This window comes from Oryctolagus cuniculus, chromosome 7 (assembly GCF_051225735.1).
Source record: "Oryctolagus cuniculus isolate XC-2025 breed Fujian yellow rabbit chromosome 7, ASM5122573v1, whole genome shotgun sequence".
Lineage (NCBI taxonomy): Eukaryota > Metazoa > Chordata > Mammalia > Lagomorpha > Leporidae > Oryctolagus > Oryctolagus cuniculus.
Window position 1 is genome coordinate 157,270,648 of NC_142873.1, and position 15,588 is coordinate 157,286,235.

The following is a 15,588-nucleotide window of genomic DNA, read 5'->3' on the forward strand; positions in this document are numbered from 1 at the left end:
GCTCCGCTTCCTCTGGCTCTGGGCTAATGTGCCTTCGAAGGCAGCGGGTGATGGCCCAAGTGCTTGAGTTCCTGCTACCCACGTGGGGAGACCTGGGTGGAGCTCCTGCCTCCTGGCTTCGCCTGGTCCCACCCCAGCTGTTGCCGACATTGGGGGAGTGAACCAACAGATGGAAGATATTCTCTTTCTCTCTCTCCTATCCTCTCCTCTCTCCTCTCTCCACCTTTCAAATAAATAAATATTTAAAAAGAAAAAAAGGATCTAGGGCCAGCACTGTGGTGCAGTGGGTTAAAAACCACAGCCTGCAGTGCCAACATCCCATATGGGTGCCAGTTCTAGTCCTGGCTGCTCCACTTCTGATCCAGCTCCCTGCTAATGCACCTGGGAAAGCAGTGGAAGATGGCCCAAGTCTTTGAGCCCCTGCACCCACATGGGAGACCCAGATGAAGCTCCCGGCTCCTGGCTTCCACCTGGCCCAACCGTCACAGCCATCTGGGGAGTGAACCAGCAAATGGAAGACCTCTCTCCTTCCCTCTTCCTCTCTGTAATTCTGCCTTTCAAATAAATAAAGCTTAAAAAAAAAAAAAAAAGTATTTGAGGCCAGGTCAGCTATCCCGACCACAGCACAGTGGCGCCAAGCCCTCCTGGGCACCATGCAGCTGAACGGGACCCAGAACTGCCCCCAGGAACTGTGACCCCTCCGTAGGGCCCCCAGCCCGTCAAGTAGAGAAAGCTTTGCCACGGGCTGCACTGTCTGTGGCCCCCGAAGCTGGCCCAGTCCCTGCCCCAAGCACAACGCCCTGCTGCCTCCCCCACCTGCCACGCTGCCCCTCGCTGCCCCTCGCTGCCCCCCGCTCCCATCCAGCTCCTGGCGGAGAAGAAGTGACAGCTGCCTTGGAGCAGCAGCAGCCCGGAAGTCTGCCCCTCGGGATTTCAGGGGCCTGACATTCCCGCTCCAGGGGACCAGGGAGGGAGCCTGGGGGCTTCGCTCTGGGCCCTGCCTGGGAAGGCGCAGGGAGGGGGGAGAAGAGTGGGAGGGGGAAGCCCGAGGCTGGAGGAGGAGCCTTTGGGTGGGGTTCCCCTGTCTGCTGGAGGCAGAGCAAGGTGTCCACGGGGTGCTGAGCTGTGCAGCCAGAGGTCTGTGGCCAGCCCTAGTGGCCCCACGGCCCAGAGAGAACGGCCTAGGCCTGAGCAGCTCTCAGCTACTTTCGGGTGGTTTGGTTTTCCCTGTAAGACTTGGTAAATTTCACTTTCAAAAATCCCCACCTGGTCTCCGCTGAATGAGGGAAAGGAGCTGACCACACCTGTGCCGGCCAAGTCTGCAGCGGGGGCGGTGGGGGCGGCACAAGCGCACATCCTCACCGGGGCCAGCGCTGTGCAGGGAACCCCCTCCCCGCACCCCGCAACACAGACACCTGCTGACTCGGGGGCGGTGCCTGGGACTTGCTCGTTCCTGGCCAGGCCCCGCCCCGCCCCCCCACTGAGTCAGGTGCACCGATGTTTGAAGAGTGCTGATGTAAAGAGAGCATAAATGCCACATTCTTTCACTTCCAGCAGGAAAAGTGATTCTAATAGCCAAATAGGATCGTCCCATTTTACAGGCAGCACAACCGAGCCCCAGGGAAGAAATGTGCCCAGCGCCGTGCAGCTCGGCAATGTGCTTCTCCTCCAGGCTGTGACCCCCTCCCCGACCCCCGAGACTGCTTCCAAAAGGCTCTGTCCTCCCCGTCTCCCAGTCTCTCACTGCCCCCTGCCAGCGGCTTCCTCCTGCAGATCATGGCCCCACCCCCAAGCCTGTTCCCTCGTGACATCAGGGGGGTAGCATGACTTTTCAGAAGCTGTCATCTGCCAACCACACCCCGTTCCGCAGGGACTGAGGGACCACACTAGTCGCCTCCCAGTTCTGGGGAGCTCTGAACCCCTCTGCACCCAGGGCACTCACCTGAGCTCCAGGTCAGGAGCCACCTGAGAGTGAAGTCGCCCTGTCCCCCCCAGACACACCCCCCAGGTGCACACAGCCTCTCCCTCAGCTGTCACACCCGGGAGCAGGAGCCAGGCTTCCCCCCAGCTCCCCCCCCTCCCCTGTTCAGGGGACACAGACGCAGCCACAGAGGATAGAGCCGGAGCCCCTCGCCGGAACAGGTGTAGCGAGACTCAGCACCATCCTCACCTGGTACCGCCCACCAGGGCTGGAAGAGGAGACGAGAAGGGGCTGGGGGCAGCAGGACAGCGACCCCAGCGACGACCACCCCCAACCCCAGATTCGACGCCCCTGTCACCTACAGGGCACAGGGGAGTTCAGGAAGCAGGTGCAGCAAAAATCCCTGCTAACCGACCTTGAGACGGGAGACCACCCCATCCTGCGTCATCTGGGTGGGCCCAGGGTAATCCCAGTCCTTAAAAACGCGAGATTCAGAGAGCCAGAGAGAGAGATGCGGTGGTGACAGAAGCAGGGTCGGGGACGCCACGCGGCTGGCCCCGAAGGTGGAGGCGGGGGCACAAGCCAAGGCCCTGGGGCGGCCTCTGGGGCGAAGAGGAAAAAGGCATGGGAACGGGTTCTGTCCCGGAGCCTTCAGGAGGAACAACCACTCAGACTCCGAGGCTACGGAACTGGGGAAGGGGTTGGGCACAGCAGGGAAGACGCCCCCCTGAGTGCCTGGGTCAGCTCGCGCTCTGCGTCTGCCTCCAGCTTCCCGCTAACCTGTCCCCAGGAGGCAGCAGGTGATGGCTCAAGGACTCCCTCCCTGCCATGCCCGAGGGAGCCCTGGATGGGGTTCTGGGCTCCTGGCCTTGGCCTGGTCCAGCCCCAGCTGCTGCAGGATTTTGGGGAGTGAATCAGCTGATGGAAGACTGACTCTCTCTCTCTCTCTCTCTCTCTCTCTCTCTCTCTGTCTCTCAAGCAAATAAAAAAATTACAGAACCAAAAGATAATAATTTGAGTTATTTTAAGCCATTAACTGTGTGGCACCGGCAGCTGCAACAGGAAACTAAGCCCCCCTGAGAAGACAAAGAAGAGACCCAAAGTCCCGGCCCGCGTGCCCAGCCTGAACCAGGCACGTGCTGGACACGGGGACAATGCACGGGGCGGGGAGGGGTCTCGATGCACAGGTGCTGGGAGCGCCCAGAACAGGCACTGGGCAGACACTAGGTGACCATCTGGAGAATGACTGACGGACGGACAGACAGACAGATGGAGATACCTGTAGACGAGAACAGGAAAACAAGCAGCACTGGTGCGGTGCAGGACGTCGGCACCAGGATCATGAGACGGGCAGAGAGGAGAGTGCGCAGGGCCGGGCCGTGGAGGCGGAGCCCTGCATCTACCCTGGCCGCCAAGAAGGCTTGGACTGGGGGAAGCGCGTTGTGGGCAGCAGGCACGGCCGAAGCAGGGTGCCCCCGCAGGAAGGGCCGGGCCGCCAGGGGTCCGGGGGTCAGACGGTGCGGGCAGGAGGACAGGAGGCCCAGTACTGGGGCCCTGGCGACACGCCTGTCCTTTACTGTCATCTCCCACAGACCACTGCATCCCGCGCTGGCTCTACACTGTTAGGAGGCGAGAAAGGGCAGCAAAACCCAGATAGCGCAAGAACCACTGACTTCCACGGAAGAGGTCTTCGCTTTAAGTCGCAGGCTTCTCCTCGCTCTCTGTCCAGGAATGGGCCAGGTGGGGGGAGGGGGACAGACAGACAAACTGCATGTTGTTTCCCAAACTTCACTGGCCACAGCACCCTTCTCCCCGGAACTCCTACTTCACTCCTGCTCCCCGGAAGTGAGTGTGGGAAACGCTGTCTTTGACGGTAGCGAGCCACTCAAGGTTTGAGAGCAGGGGTGGGCCCGAGGAACCGTGGTCTGGCCACGCCAAGGCAGCTGCGGGTGGGACCTGCAGATCAAGCCATCGGGCCCGCGGATGACGCTGTGTCTCCGGAGGGCCTTGGCAGAGAGGGGCTCCCAGCTGTTTCAGAGCGATGGGGAGAGTGGGTCAGTACCAGAACCGCCTGGCCCGAGTCCAGACTCAGCCCCGGCTCCGCCCTCCTCCCCTCTGTGCCTCCCTGCTCCGCAGAAATCCCGTGCCTGCTTCAGGAGCCGGTCAAATGGGCTGCAGCCTTCCGGAAAGTTCTGGGCTGCAGCAAGTGTGGGCGGTACACTCCCAGCGGTAGCTCAGATGTGGTAAAAACCACCCCAGAGGGGCGGGCGGGGTGGCACAGTGGGTGAGCCGCGGCCTGGGGCAGCTGCACCGTGCGGCAGTGCCGGCGGCCCTGCCTCCAAGCCAGCTTCCTGCTCATGTGTGCCCTACGCGTGGGCTCCTGGCTTCTGCCTGGCCCAGCCCTGACCATTGTGGCCACTTGGGGAGTGAACCAGATGGAAGTCATCCCTCTCCCCATCTCAAATACAAACAAACAAACTTTTCTTTAAGAATATGGGGGCCGGCACCGTGGCTCACTAGGCTAATCCTCCACCTTGGGGCGCCGGCACATCGGGTTCTAGTCCCGGTTGGGGCGCCGGATTCTGTCCCGGTTGCCCCTCTTCCAGGCCAGCTCTCTGCTGTGGCCCGGGAGTGCAGTGGAGGATGGCCCAGGTCCTTGGGCCCTGCACCCCATGGGAGACCAGGAGAAGCCCCTGGCTCCTGGCTTCGGATCAGCGCGGTGCACTGGCCACAGCAGCCACTGGAGGGTGAACCAACAGCAAAAGGAAGACCTTTCTCTCTGTCTCTCTCTCTCACTGTCCACTCTGCCTGTCCAAAAAAAAAAAAAAATACTCCCCAGTAGCAGCCACAGAAAGCATAATGGGGGGATGGAGGGGCCCCCGGTGCGAGCAGGGGGCGCCCTGGCCTCTTTCCAGAGGGCCGGTGTGTTTCCTGCCTGTGGGGAGGGACCAGGGCCCAGAAGCCCACCCCTACAGAGGTAGAGAACTCTCCGCACAGCCGCTGCAGTCCTGGCTTCCCTCACGCCGTCTGGGAAGCCTGGGACCATTCCGGGGGGGGCGGTGCAGAGGCCACAATGCCTGAGGTCACTGTGAGACCAAGGTCAAGAGCAGGGTGTGGGGGCCGGCGCTGTGCCCTAGCCGGTAAAGCCGCCTCCTGCAGTGCAGACATCCCATATGGACACTGGTTCGAGTCCTGGCTGCTCCACTTCTGATCCTGCTCTCTGCTGTGGCCTGGGGAAGCAGAGGAAGATGACCCAAGTGCTTGGGCCCCTGCACCTGCATGGGAGACCCAGAGGAAGCTCCTGGCTCCTGGCTCCAGATCGGCCCAGCTCTGGCCGTTGTGGCCATTTGGGGAATGAACCAGAGGATGGAGGACCTTTCTCTCTCTCCCTCTCTGCCTCTGCCTCTAACTCTGCCTTTCAAATAATAAATAAATAAATCTTTAAAACAAAAAACAAACAAGCAGGGTATGACCTTGGCTGACTCTAAAGGCCACACACCCCGAGCACATGATTTACTGTCCCCCAAAAAAGACTTTTGACGAGGGCAGTGGGCAGACTGAGGCAAACGCAGGGAGTGGCGGGCAGAAGAATGAGCCCCCAGCAGTGGCCACATGCTGACCCCCAGAACCTGAGCTTGTGGGGTTAAGTGTAGGCTCCTGAGTCAAGGTCATTATCCTGGTTCATCCACAGCCACGGGGACCCAGTGGAATCGCAAAGGTGTGCACGAGAGGGAGACTCCCAGAGTGTCAGAGACGGAGGAGAGACCTGATGGGGGGCCAGCAGGCGGGGGAGCGGCCCAGCAGGGCCAGCAGTGGGTGGTGGGAGAAGCAAGGAGGCGTGGCTTGCCCGAGCCCCGGGAAGAACCAGCCCTGCTGGCTCATGCAAGGTTTCTCACACTCGTGGCTGTAGGAGACTCAGGTATAGGTGAAATTGAACTTGGGCTTTTCCCAAAAACACACATTCTATCCTTGACTTATCCTTGACTGGTTTTTCTCACCTCCCCAAAGGAAGCCACCAGCCAGCCAGGTGCTGCCCCCAGCCATGGACAGGGTCCCGGGTGCCCTCTGCCCTCGGCACTCGCACCCGGTCCATGCACAGGCCCGGCTGCTCTGACTTCGGAGCGACCCCCACCTCCACCGGCCCCTCCTGGATTCCTGCACTCGTCAGCTTCCCGCCCCCACCCCACGGCTGACCCATCCTGTGACATCACTTCTCAGCCAGGAACCTCCCTCCCAGCCGCAGGCCACAGAGGTCCGCGCCAGCCTCCCCCTCCCATGCCTCCCTTGGGCCCCTCTCCCCGCCTCCCCGCTCTGCTCTGGCTGCCACACCCCTGGCTCCCCAGGACTTCTGCCCCTGGGCCTTCTACTGGCTGCCTCCTGCCTTCTACTCTGTGTGGAGGCCATTGCTCCGAGGGGCTGTCCCATTTCCCCCACCTAGAGACACCTGTCTGTCTCATGCCACAGGCTGTACCGCCCCCACTGTGGTCAGCACAAACACAGTGCGTGTCTGCTGGGCCCCCCCCCCCCCGTCTCACAATGCCACCCAGTGGCTGCACCTGCCGCCCCCCGGCCCACAGTAGGTGCTCAACAAATGTTTGTGGAATGAACGAGTTGGCAATAACAGGATGACGAAGGGCTTCAGGCCCATGCCACCTGGGAAATCCATGTTGGGGGACCTGGGTATGACGGGTCCAGAGTCTTGGGAGCCCAGAGCAGTAGCCGCCACAGTGCTGAGCCGTATTTGAGGTGGGGGGTGGGTGACTCATGTCCAGGACAGGGGAAGCTTTGAGGAGGCAGACTTCGGAGCACCGTGAAGATTTTTTTTTTTTTTTTTTTTTGACAGGCAGAGTGGACAGCGAGAGAGAGAGACAGAGGGAAAGGTCTTCCTTTACCATTGGTTCACCCTCCAATGGCCACCGCGCTGAGGCCGGCCCACCGTGCTGATCCGAAGCTGGGAGACAGGTGCTTCTCCTGGTCTCCCATGGGGTGCAGGGCCCAAGCACTTGGGCCATCCTCCACTGCACTCCCGGGCCACAGCAGAGAGCTGGCCTGGAAGAGGGGCAACCGGGACAGGATCCGGCGCCCCGACCGGGACTAGAACCCGGTGTGCCGGCACCGCAAGGTGGAGCATTAGCCTAGTGAGCCGCGGCGCCGGCCTGAAGATCTTCTAAACCTCGGGCGGCACGCACTGCCTTGGGAAGGAGTGAGCGTCCCGTCGCAGGAGGCAGACAAGCAGGGGCTGAGTGATTCCTGGGGATTGAAAGCCCTGGAGCCATGCCCAGCACAGCGCAGCTGCTCGCGTAAGGTCTGGGGTGAGTGAATGAATGAATGAACGTCCCGGAAGGAGCTGCGGGTGAATGAATGAGTGAATGAATGAAAGTCCCAGAAGGACCCAGGCTCTCAGTGAGTAACTGGACCAGGTGGCGAACAGAAAGTCCCTCCCCGCCACAAAGGCCACTGAGAATGCCCAGTGGTTTTCCAATGTAGATTCTGGAACAAGGGCCCCGCCCCCACCCCAGCACCCCCTGGAAAAGAGAGAGGCCGGGAACTGGCATGGACCCGGGGCGGCCTTTTCTGACACTCTGCGTGCAGGGCTTAGGCCCGCCCAGGAAAAGGGGGCCCCCCACCCCAGGGTCAGTGCCCAGACCCCACAAGGCCCTGCTGGCCCAGGCCCAGCTGAACGAAGCCGCCCCGCGGCCCGTTTTCCTCTGTGCACTCCTGCGCTGCGAGGGCGCCGAGGGCGCACAAACCTGAGGGTGAATCACAAGTACTCAAGAAGCAAGAGATGAGTGGGAGCTGCAGAAACTTCCAGTAAACGCTGACCGCCTCCCAGCACTGGCTGCTCTCAGGCTGAGTAATGAGGCACCCTCCCGCCACGGGGCTCCCGCTGCCCCAGCCCCACTCCGAGCAGAGCGCCCTTGACGGCAGGCCAGCGCCTCTTTCTCCTGCCTGCACCCATGGTCCCAGCCCCGCAAATGCCACCTTCCCAGGACTGGCCCAGCAAACGTCTCCTGCCCTCCCCCCGGGACCTGCGACCCCACGGCCCAGGCGCACTCCGCTCTGGGCAGAGCTAGCTTTTCACGTGGGGCCCCGGTGGGTGTCTGGCCTGGTGGTTAAGACACTGACGAAGATGCCCACAGCCCACACTGGAGCGTCTGCGTTTGATAGCTGGCTTCCGCGCGATCCCAGCTTCCTGCCAATGGAGGCCCTGGGAGGCAGTGGGTGATGGATGACTCTAGTAGTTGGGTCCCTGCACCGAGTTCCCAGCTTCAAGCTTGGGCCCAAGCCCAGCGCTGGCCATTGAAGGCATCTGGGCAATGAACAAGCAGATGGGCTCTCTGGCTGGCTGTCTATCTGCCTCTAAAATGAAGTAATTAAGGGGAAAAAAAGGTTTATTTTTAAGTGGGAGCCCCAGTGGGACGATGACACACAGAGCTTCTCACGCCAGCAGCTTCACCCCGGGGAACCCTCCCCGGCTGAGCCCGGCTGGAACTGGGGGACGTGGATGTGCGAGGGGCTTGTGGCCTCGGTGCTAGGATGACGTTGGGGGACCTAAGTCTGCAGTCTACCAAAGGGCTTGGCCTCCCCTCCCCCACCTTGAGCACCTGGATGCAAAGATGGTGGTGAGGGACACGCCCTCCTCCCCCCGCCCGAGTGATGGCAGAGCCGTCCTGGGTCCCATGACACAGCCCCTCTTGGGGAAGGCAGCGCTGGGTGGCGTCAGAGGCCTTTTCGCCCTGGGGTACCAGCCACATGCGACAGAGATTTGAAAATCCAGACGGAGACGACAAAAAGATTCTACAGTCAAAGGCATACGAGCCCTGATTGGATTTTTTTTTTTTTTTTTTTTTAATGAGCATCCTAAGTCTTGACTGGGGAACCGGAGGAGGAAGCCCACTTGAGGGGCCAAAGGGAGTCCCCTGCTGGGCACCTCACCCCCCGCATCCGATTCCTACTCAGAAAGGCCCAGTGCCCAGGCATGAGACCAGGAGAGATACTCAGTCCAGGAGGTGGAAGATGCAAATGAAGACAACAAGGATGTAGTCCCTTCCACTGGTTACAGTGACAAAAATAAAAACCCTGATAAGATCAAAGTCGGTTAGGATGTGCGGAAGCTGCTACTCCCTGGGCGGCCGGCGGGAGGGTGTTCTGTCCAGCCAGCCCCCTCGGCAGCCCGGGACCAGCGACCTTTGGGCAACGTGGATCATGCATTTTGTTCCATTTTTTCACGAACTTGTTGCAAGACCCTTGTAGGTGCTCCTCTGAGTGAGAAGCACACACGTTGCCCCCAAACTCCCACGCCCAGGGCTATACACCGGGCCAACCAGCAGGAAACTCAGCTGGGCACCGCTCCGCTTGGCAGAAACCAACACAGCATCGGGCCGGCGCTGTGGCACAGTAGGCTAAGCCTCCGCCTGTGACGCCGGCAACCCATATGGGCGCCAGTTCAAGTCCCAGCTGCTCCACTTCCAATCCAGCTCCCTGCTATGGCCTGGGAAAGCAGTGGAAGATGGCCCAAGTCCTTGGGCCCCTGCACCCACGTGGGAGACCCGGAAGAATCTCCTGGCTCCTGGCTTCGGATCAGCCCAGCTCCAGTCCGGCCAATTGGGGAGTGCATCAGTGGACGGAGGACCTCTCTGTCCCTTCCTCTCTCTATAACTCTACCTCTCAAATAAATAAATAAATAAATCTCATGAAGAAGGAGGAGGAGGAGGAGACTACACAGCACTGGCAAAGGTTGGCAGGACCCACAGCAAAGCTCTCCCCGGCACAGGTGCACATTGTAAAAGCCAAAGGACGTGCCACACACACCGTGGGGCACCTAACACAGAACCTTCTATGTACACAGTATAAACACGGGCATGCCCCGGTAGAGCTGCACAAATCAATGGTGGTGACTACAACTTCAAAGGAATCAGGAGAAGGTGTCAGGAGCCCGGGCTCTATCCGTAGCGTGTCTAGTTTTGCGGTGAGGATGTGTTCAGCTATTCCTTGTAGAATGAAGTGCATAGAGTTTGCCGTTTGTAACTGAGGGAGGGATTTCAAGAAATGAAGTCCATGACCTTCAGCTGCCAGACACCAGCCCAGTCCCCCAAACCCCTCTCACATTCCTTCGCGTCTTCTCCCGGGCACCCTGGCACTGGGAGCCCTTACCTTGCCCCAGGTGAGGGCTGGGAGACCTGCAAGGGGTTATGCAGTCCACACAACACCGCCGGCTGCTCCCCCTGCCCTCTGCCCTGGGTAACCCCATTGGGGGCGGGATCCCTGCCTGACCCCCCCCACTCCGGTCCCACCCATATCCTCTCTCCTCTGCCTGAAGCCTGCTCTGCCTCCCTCCTCCCCCTGCCCCCAGGCTCAGACAGAGCTAGAGCCCCAGGCCCTCGCTTCCATCTGCACACTCCACCGGTACCCACCAGTACCGACTCTGGGCGTGGATGCAGGGGCCACACCTGATGGATCTGACTCCCCCTCCCCCTACCAGTGCCACTGGCACATGCCCGGTTTCCCTAAAGCAGTTCCCAAATTCAGTTTTGGGGCTTCCCTGGACAGATGCCACCCCCAGAGCCCAGGTCAGCACCACTCCTACCTCTCTCCAGGAGCCGGAGCCCCCCAGGGCGCTCTGTCCATACTGCTGGTTGGCCAGGCAGGATAGGAAAGCCAGTCTGGCTGGTGCAGCGCGCTCACCCCTGCGTCTCACGCACACCTCCTTCTGCCTCCCTTCCCAGGCCCCCCAGCAGAGGGGCATAGTCAGACACTGGCCCCTGCTGGCCACGGAGGACCGCAGCTGGCCTGCGCACGGACAAACAGCACCTCTCTGGCTCCCAGCTGAGTCAGACCAGGGACCCGCGCGGGCCAGAGGAGGTGCCGCACTGGCTCTCCAGGCAACCACCGCCCACCTGTACGTCTGCGCCTCCCTGCGCCCCTGCCGGCACCTTCGCCCCCTCACTCCAGGTGGGCGGGGAATGCCCTTGGGCCGCTGCCTCCTCCCCATGCCCCCGGAACCCCCTTACCTGTGGAAAGGCCCACAACGCCCCCAGGAGCAGCAGCCCCAGCGCGGCGCGGAGGGTGCGCATCCCGGCTGGCTGAGCACGGAGCCAGCAGCCCGGGAAGCGCGGCGCCCACGTGCAGTCCCGGCGCTCTGAGCTGAGCGCGCGGGGACCTCGGGAGGCCACTTTTAACGGCACGCGGTGCAGTTCATCTGGGCTCCTCCCCGCCCCCACCACCGCGAGCCGCACAGACTGACTGGTTCCAGGAACGCGGGGCTCCTAGCCACGGAGAAAAAAGGGGGCAAACACGTGCAGAGATGACTCAGGACAAGACACTCCCCTGGTCATTTGAATGGCCCGCCCCGGAACTGACGAGCGTCAGTGGTCCTGGCTCCCAGGAGTCTGCTGCTGGCCCCAGCCGGCTGGGGTGCAGGAGGCAAGGGGCAGCTGACCCTGGAGGAGAGGGACTCTCAGGAGATCGGAGGCCCCAGCCCCACCTCCACACCAAGCAGGGTGAACCTGCAGCGGTTTCCTGCCCCTCGTGCCTTGAGTAGCAGCCTTTTCCCGCGCCCTGCAGATCCTCTGGAAGGGACCCTGGAGTGGGGACTGCAGAGAAAGCCACCACACACCCATCCCACTCATAGCACCTGCTGGGGGTGCGTCTGGGTGGAGGATGCTGGGTGGATGCTGGGTGACTGGGTGGAGGATGGAGGGATGGTGGATGGGTGGAGATGGAGGGATGATGGGTGGATGATGGATGAGTGATGAATGGGGGGGTAGATGTATGGATGTAGATGAATAGGTGGTGATGGATGAGTGGGCAGGTGGATGAATGATGGGTGAGTGGATGATGGATGGATAGATGGGTGGGTGGTGATGGATGAGTGTGCGGGTAGATGGATGATGGACGTGGATGGATGATGGATGGGTGGATTTCGAGGGAACTGTCAGAGGGACGGTGGACAGAACAGAATATTCGGTCCCCTGCCCTCTGGGAGGCTTACGCCTAGGGGAGGTGTCTGGCATTCTTACTTGGTTCTGCTTTGATTCTTGTTGAGGGACTGGTTTTCCCTTCCAGCTCTCCCCTGTTGCTTCGGTTCTCTTTGATCCTAGCATTCTACATCCAACACATCTGTACTGAGTGTCTGCGGGGCCTGTTCCTCTTTTTTCAGACATGGGAACTGAGGCTCACCAACAGGAAAACTGTCCCAGGTGCTCTGACGAAAGGCAGGCCAGTGGTTTGCCCGGAGCCCGGAACGCCGAGGATCACGCCTCTTCCCGCGCCTGGGCCTGTCCCAAGGGGGCCGGTGCCAGGCCTCGCTCTGCTGGGGGCCCCTGCTGCGGGATCCCACCTCCCACTGGGACCTTTTTGACGACTGATAACCTCACGACCAATCTCCCGTAGCTTTTGGATTCTTGGAGAAACTGCTTCTCCTGCGGTCTCTGGGCTCCCACAGGGAGGTCAGTGACCACCCGAGTGACCTGTCGGTGAGGCTCACAGAGGGCGGTGGGGACATCTGCTTCCTGGCCTAGAACTTTCTACTGTAGCAGAACTATTGTTTTGAATAAATAAATGTTTGCTAAGCACAGAACAAAGCGACAGGGGCCAGCACTGTGGCGCGGTGGGTAAAGCCACCACCTGCAGTGCCGGCATCCCATATGGGTGCCAGTTCGAGTCCCGGCTGCTCCTCTTCCCATCCAGCTCTCTGCTATGGCCTGGGAAAGCAGTAGAAGATGACCCATGTGCTTGGGCACCTGCACCACGTGGGAGACCTGGAGGAGGTTCCTGGTTCCTGGTTTCGGATCGGTGCAGTTCCGACTGTTGTGGCCAACTGGGGAGTGAACCAGTGGATGGAAGACCTCTCTCTCTCTCCCTCTCTCTCTCTCTCTCTCTCTCATTCTCTCTCTGTGTAACTCTGACTTTCAAATAAATAAATAAATCTTTTTTAAAAATCTACACAAGAGGAAATGTAAATTAAAAAATTAATTGCATGTTGAAAAAGTTCAGCCTTTCTAGTAACCAAAGAGATGCAAATTAATGCAATTTTTCTAAGCTTTAAGCCTAGGGTTGTTTTTTTTTTTTTTTTTTTGCTTTTGCTTTATAAAAACAATTTTGGTAAAATCCAAACCCAGAGTTGTGGTGAAACCAGAACACTCATTCACGCTGTGCTGGTGACTGTCACAACCATTTTCAGAAAGCAAGATGGCAATTCTTAGCAAAAGTTAAAAAAAAAAAAAAAGTACCAGTTTTGGCTCAATCATCTCACCCCAGTGAAGAAAAACTAGGGAGACAGCTCAACTGGAAAAAGAAACTATTAATACAGCAGTGTTTTCTAGCATGTTACTTATGCGCTTGGAAATACCCTGAGAGTCACGACAACAGGGAAGAGTGAAATGGTAGTGCATGCACTTAATGGAATACTAACATCCATTAAAAATGACCGCGGAGAGGGGCTGTGGAGGCGGCTCTCCACCCGTCGGCCCCCGGCGTGGACTCCACGGGACCTCCCGCAGCCCACACGGTTCCCCCAGCCCCTCCTTTCCACAGAATCCCATGGACGCCCAGTGTGTTCGGGGAGAGTCCTCGTCGCCTGGGAATTTGTTTCGAATGTAACGGTAATAACAGCAGCTCACCGAGTGCTCACTTTGTGCTCAGAGGTACCAGGTGTTAGCGCCTGAGTCCCCACAGACACTTCATGAAGATCCTATAATTGTGCCCATTCTGCAAGGGGAGAAACTGAGGCACAGAGCAGTGAATGCGCCCGGCCAGGGCCCCCCACCACCAGCAGTGCTCAAGGCTGAGACCAACTCCTCCGACTTGTGGGGCCGCTCCTCACCCCAGCCCGGCTGCATCTTCTCCGGGCGCCTCCTTGGGAACCTCACAGCCCCTCTCCCCAGCGCCAGGCCCCTGAGCACCGAGGACAGCGCCCATGTGGCAGCTGGAGAGAGGGCACAGCCGGCAGCCAGGGCCAGCGTGGCGGGCTGCAGCCGGGCTCCAGACATCCCCGGGAGGGAGCCTGGGGCAAGCAGGGTTCAGGTATCGTGACCCCTCCCGGGCGTGAAAGTGCTTTGAAGAGCGCAGGGGAAGTCCCGAGGCACTGGGGATGGGGACGGGCGGTGGCAACAGGTCCCGTGGGGGTCACAGGGGCTCCCAGAGCCAGCTGGAGAGACCAAGCCCCAGCTCAGCAAAGCGGAGGCAGGCGGGTGCAGCAGGAGGCCCTGGGCGGGGGGCAGGGAAGCAGGACACGTGTTGCTGGTGGGATACTGCATACTGCACAAGACGCAGGGTCCCGCTGGGTACAGGAAATCCAGGGACTTCCCCAGCAGCTGGGAAGCCCGGCCCCCAGATACCCTCAGCAGATTAAGGATTCGGTTTCACCACCCCCTCCCCCAGCAGCAGCAGGCAGGTGGGAGGCTGACTGCCCCTCCCCTCAGGGAAATGCCTGCCCCTTCCTCTCCCCTGGGCCGGGCTGCTAATCCCGGAGCCTCTCCTGTGGTCCCTGATGAAGGAGGAGCCCCCACCAGGAGCTTCTGTGGACCATCCCTGGCCACAGCCGACCCCTGTCCACCTAAGCCCCCACGGCTCCTCACCCTTTTGAGGTCCAGGACACTCCGGCCCCTCGGAGTTGGTGGTAAACATTTGGGGCTCCCCAACACATGGGTGAACCCCAACCATGCACACCCACAGATGGGATACCCAGAGACCAAGCCTGGCTGGAAACCAGGCACAGGAGTACAATCTCTCCAGCTTGGCCACCGAGAAGGGCAGGCTGCAGGCCCTCAGCCTTGCCCTTGGTGACCTTCCATGCAATATCAACAGTGCTGGTCCCTGGACATCCAATCCTGACCCCAGCATTTTGAGTCAGTGTAGTAGCCCCATTTTAAAGATGAACAAACTGAGGCTCTGAATAGTTAAGTGACTTGCCTGAGGGCACACAGCTTCAGCGCGGTGGGGCTGGGATCTGAGCACAAGGTCATTACCCGGGACACATGCCGTCTGTGGGTCCTCCATTTGGGAGAGGCGATTCCCATGGCTCCCACTCTGGATCTCTCGGGAGGCTGCAGAAACAGTGTTGGCCAGGGCGGGGGCCATCTCCATGCTAGGCTGGAGTGGGAGGACCTGCTTCCCAGCCCCGCCTTTCCCGGGCGTCCCAAGGGGCTGCCCGAGTGTTCCCAGCAGTGTGGTGGCTGGGAGAGGAGTCCAGGTGAGTGACGGACACCACAGGACCCGGCTCGAAAGTCACTATGTTTTCTGGCTACACCGGTGGCTCTGCCCGAGCAGAAGGGGGCACGGGGCACACGTGTGAATTCCAGGGGCTCGGGAGCATGGCGGCGGGAGAGGGGTGCCGCTTTCCTCCCCTGCCCTCCGAGGCTGGCAGCAAGCCCTGGGCGCCAAGGACCCTTCGACAGGCAAGGACAAGAGGGGCCCCGGCTTCTCCTTTTGCAATGGCGGCCAAGCACCCGGGGCCTGGGGATCCCCCGCCGGCTGTGGGCAGGGGGCAGGCCCTCCGGTGATGTCAGGTGGGTGACACACAGCCTGCCAGCCACACAGTGGCTTCCTCAGCGGGCGGCAGCTGCAGGTGCGGGGAGCCTGGCTGGGGAGTCTGGAGCCCCGAGTTCAAGCCTGAGACCTCCCCCTTCTGAATCCGCAGGTGTAAAATGCCGGCCTGGGCAGCCACA

The 15,588-nt window shown here is 60.4% G+C and overlaps 1 protein-coding gene across 1 annotated transcript in view; it reads right to left on the bottom strand.

Moving 5' to 3' along the window:
* TNFRSF8 (TNF receptor superfamily member 8) overlaps positions 1-11,191 on the bottom strand; it is a 62,195-nt gene extending 51,004 nt beyond the window's left edge. The window contains exon 1 of the mRNA XM_051834348.3: positions 10,933-11,191. Within this exon, the coding sequence (XP_051690308.3) occupies positions 10,933-10,995 (63 nt within the window). The 5' untranslated portion in view covers positions 10,996-11,191. The remainder of the gene's footprint in view (positions 1-10,932) is intronic.
* Positions 11,192-15,588: the final 4,397 nt, after the last annotated feature.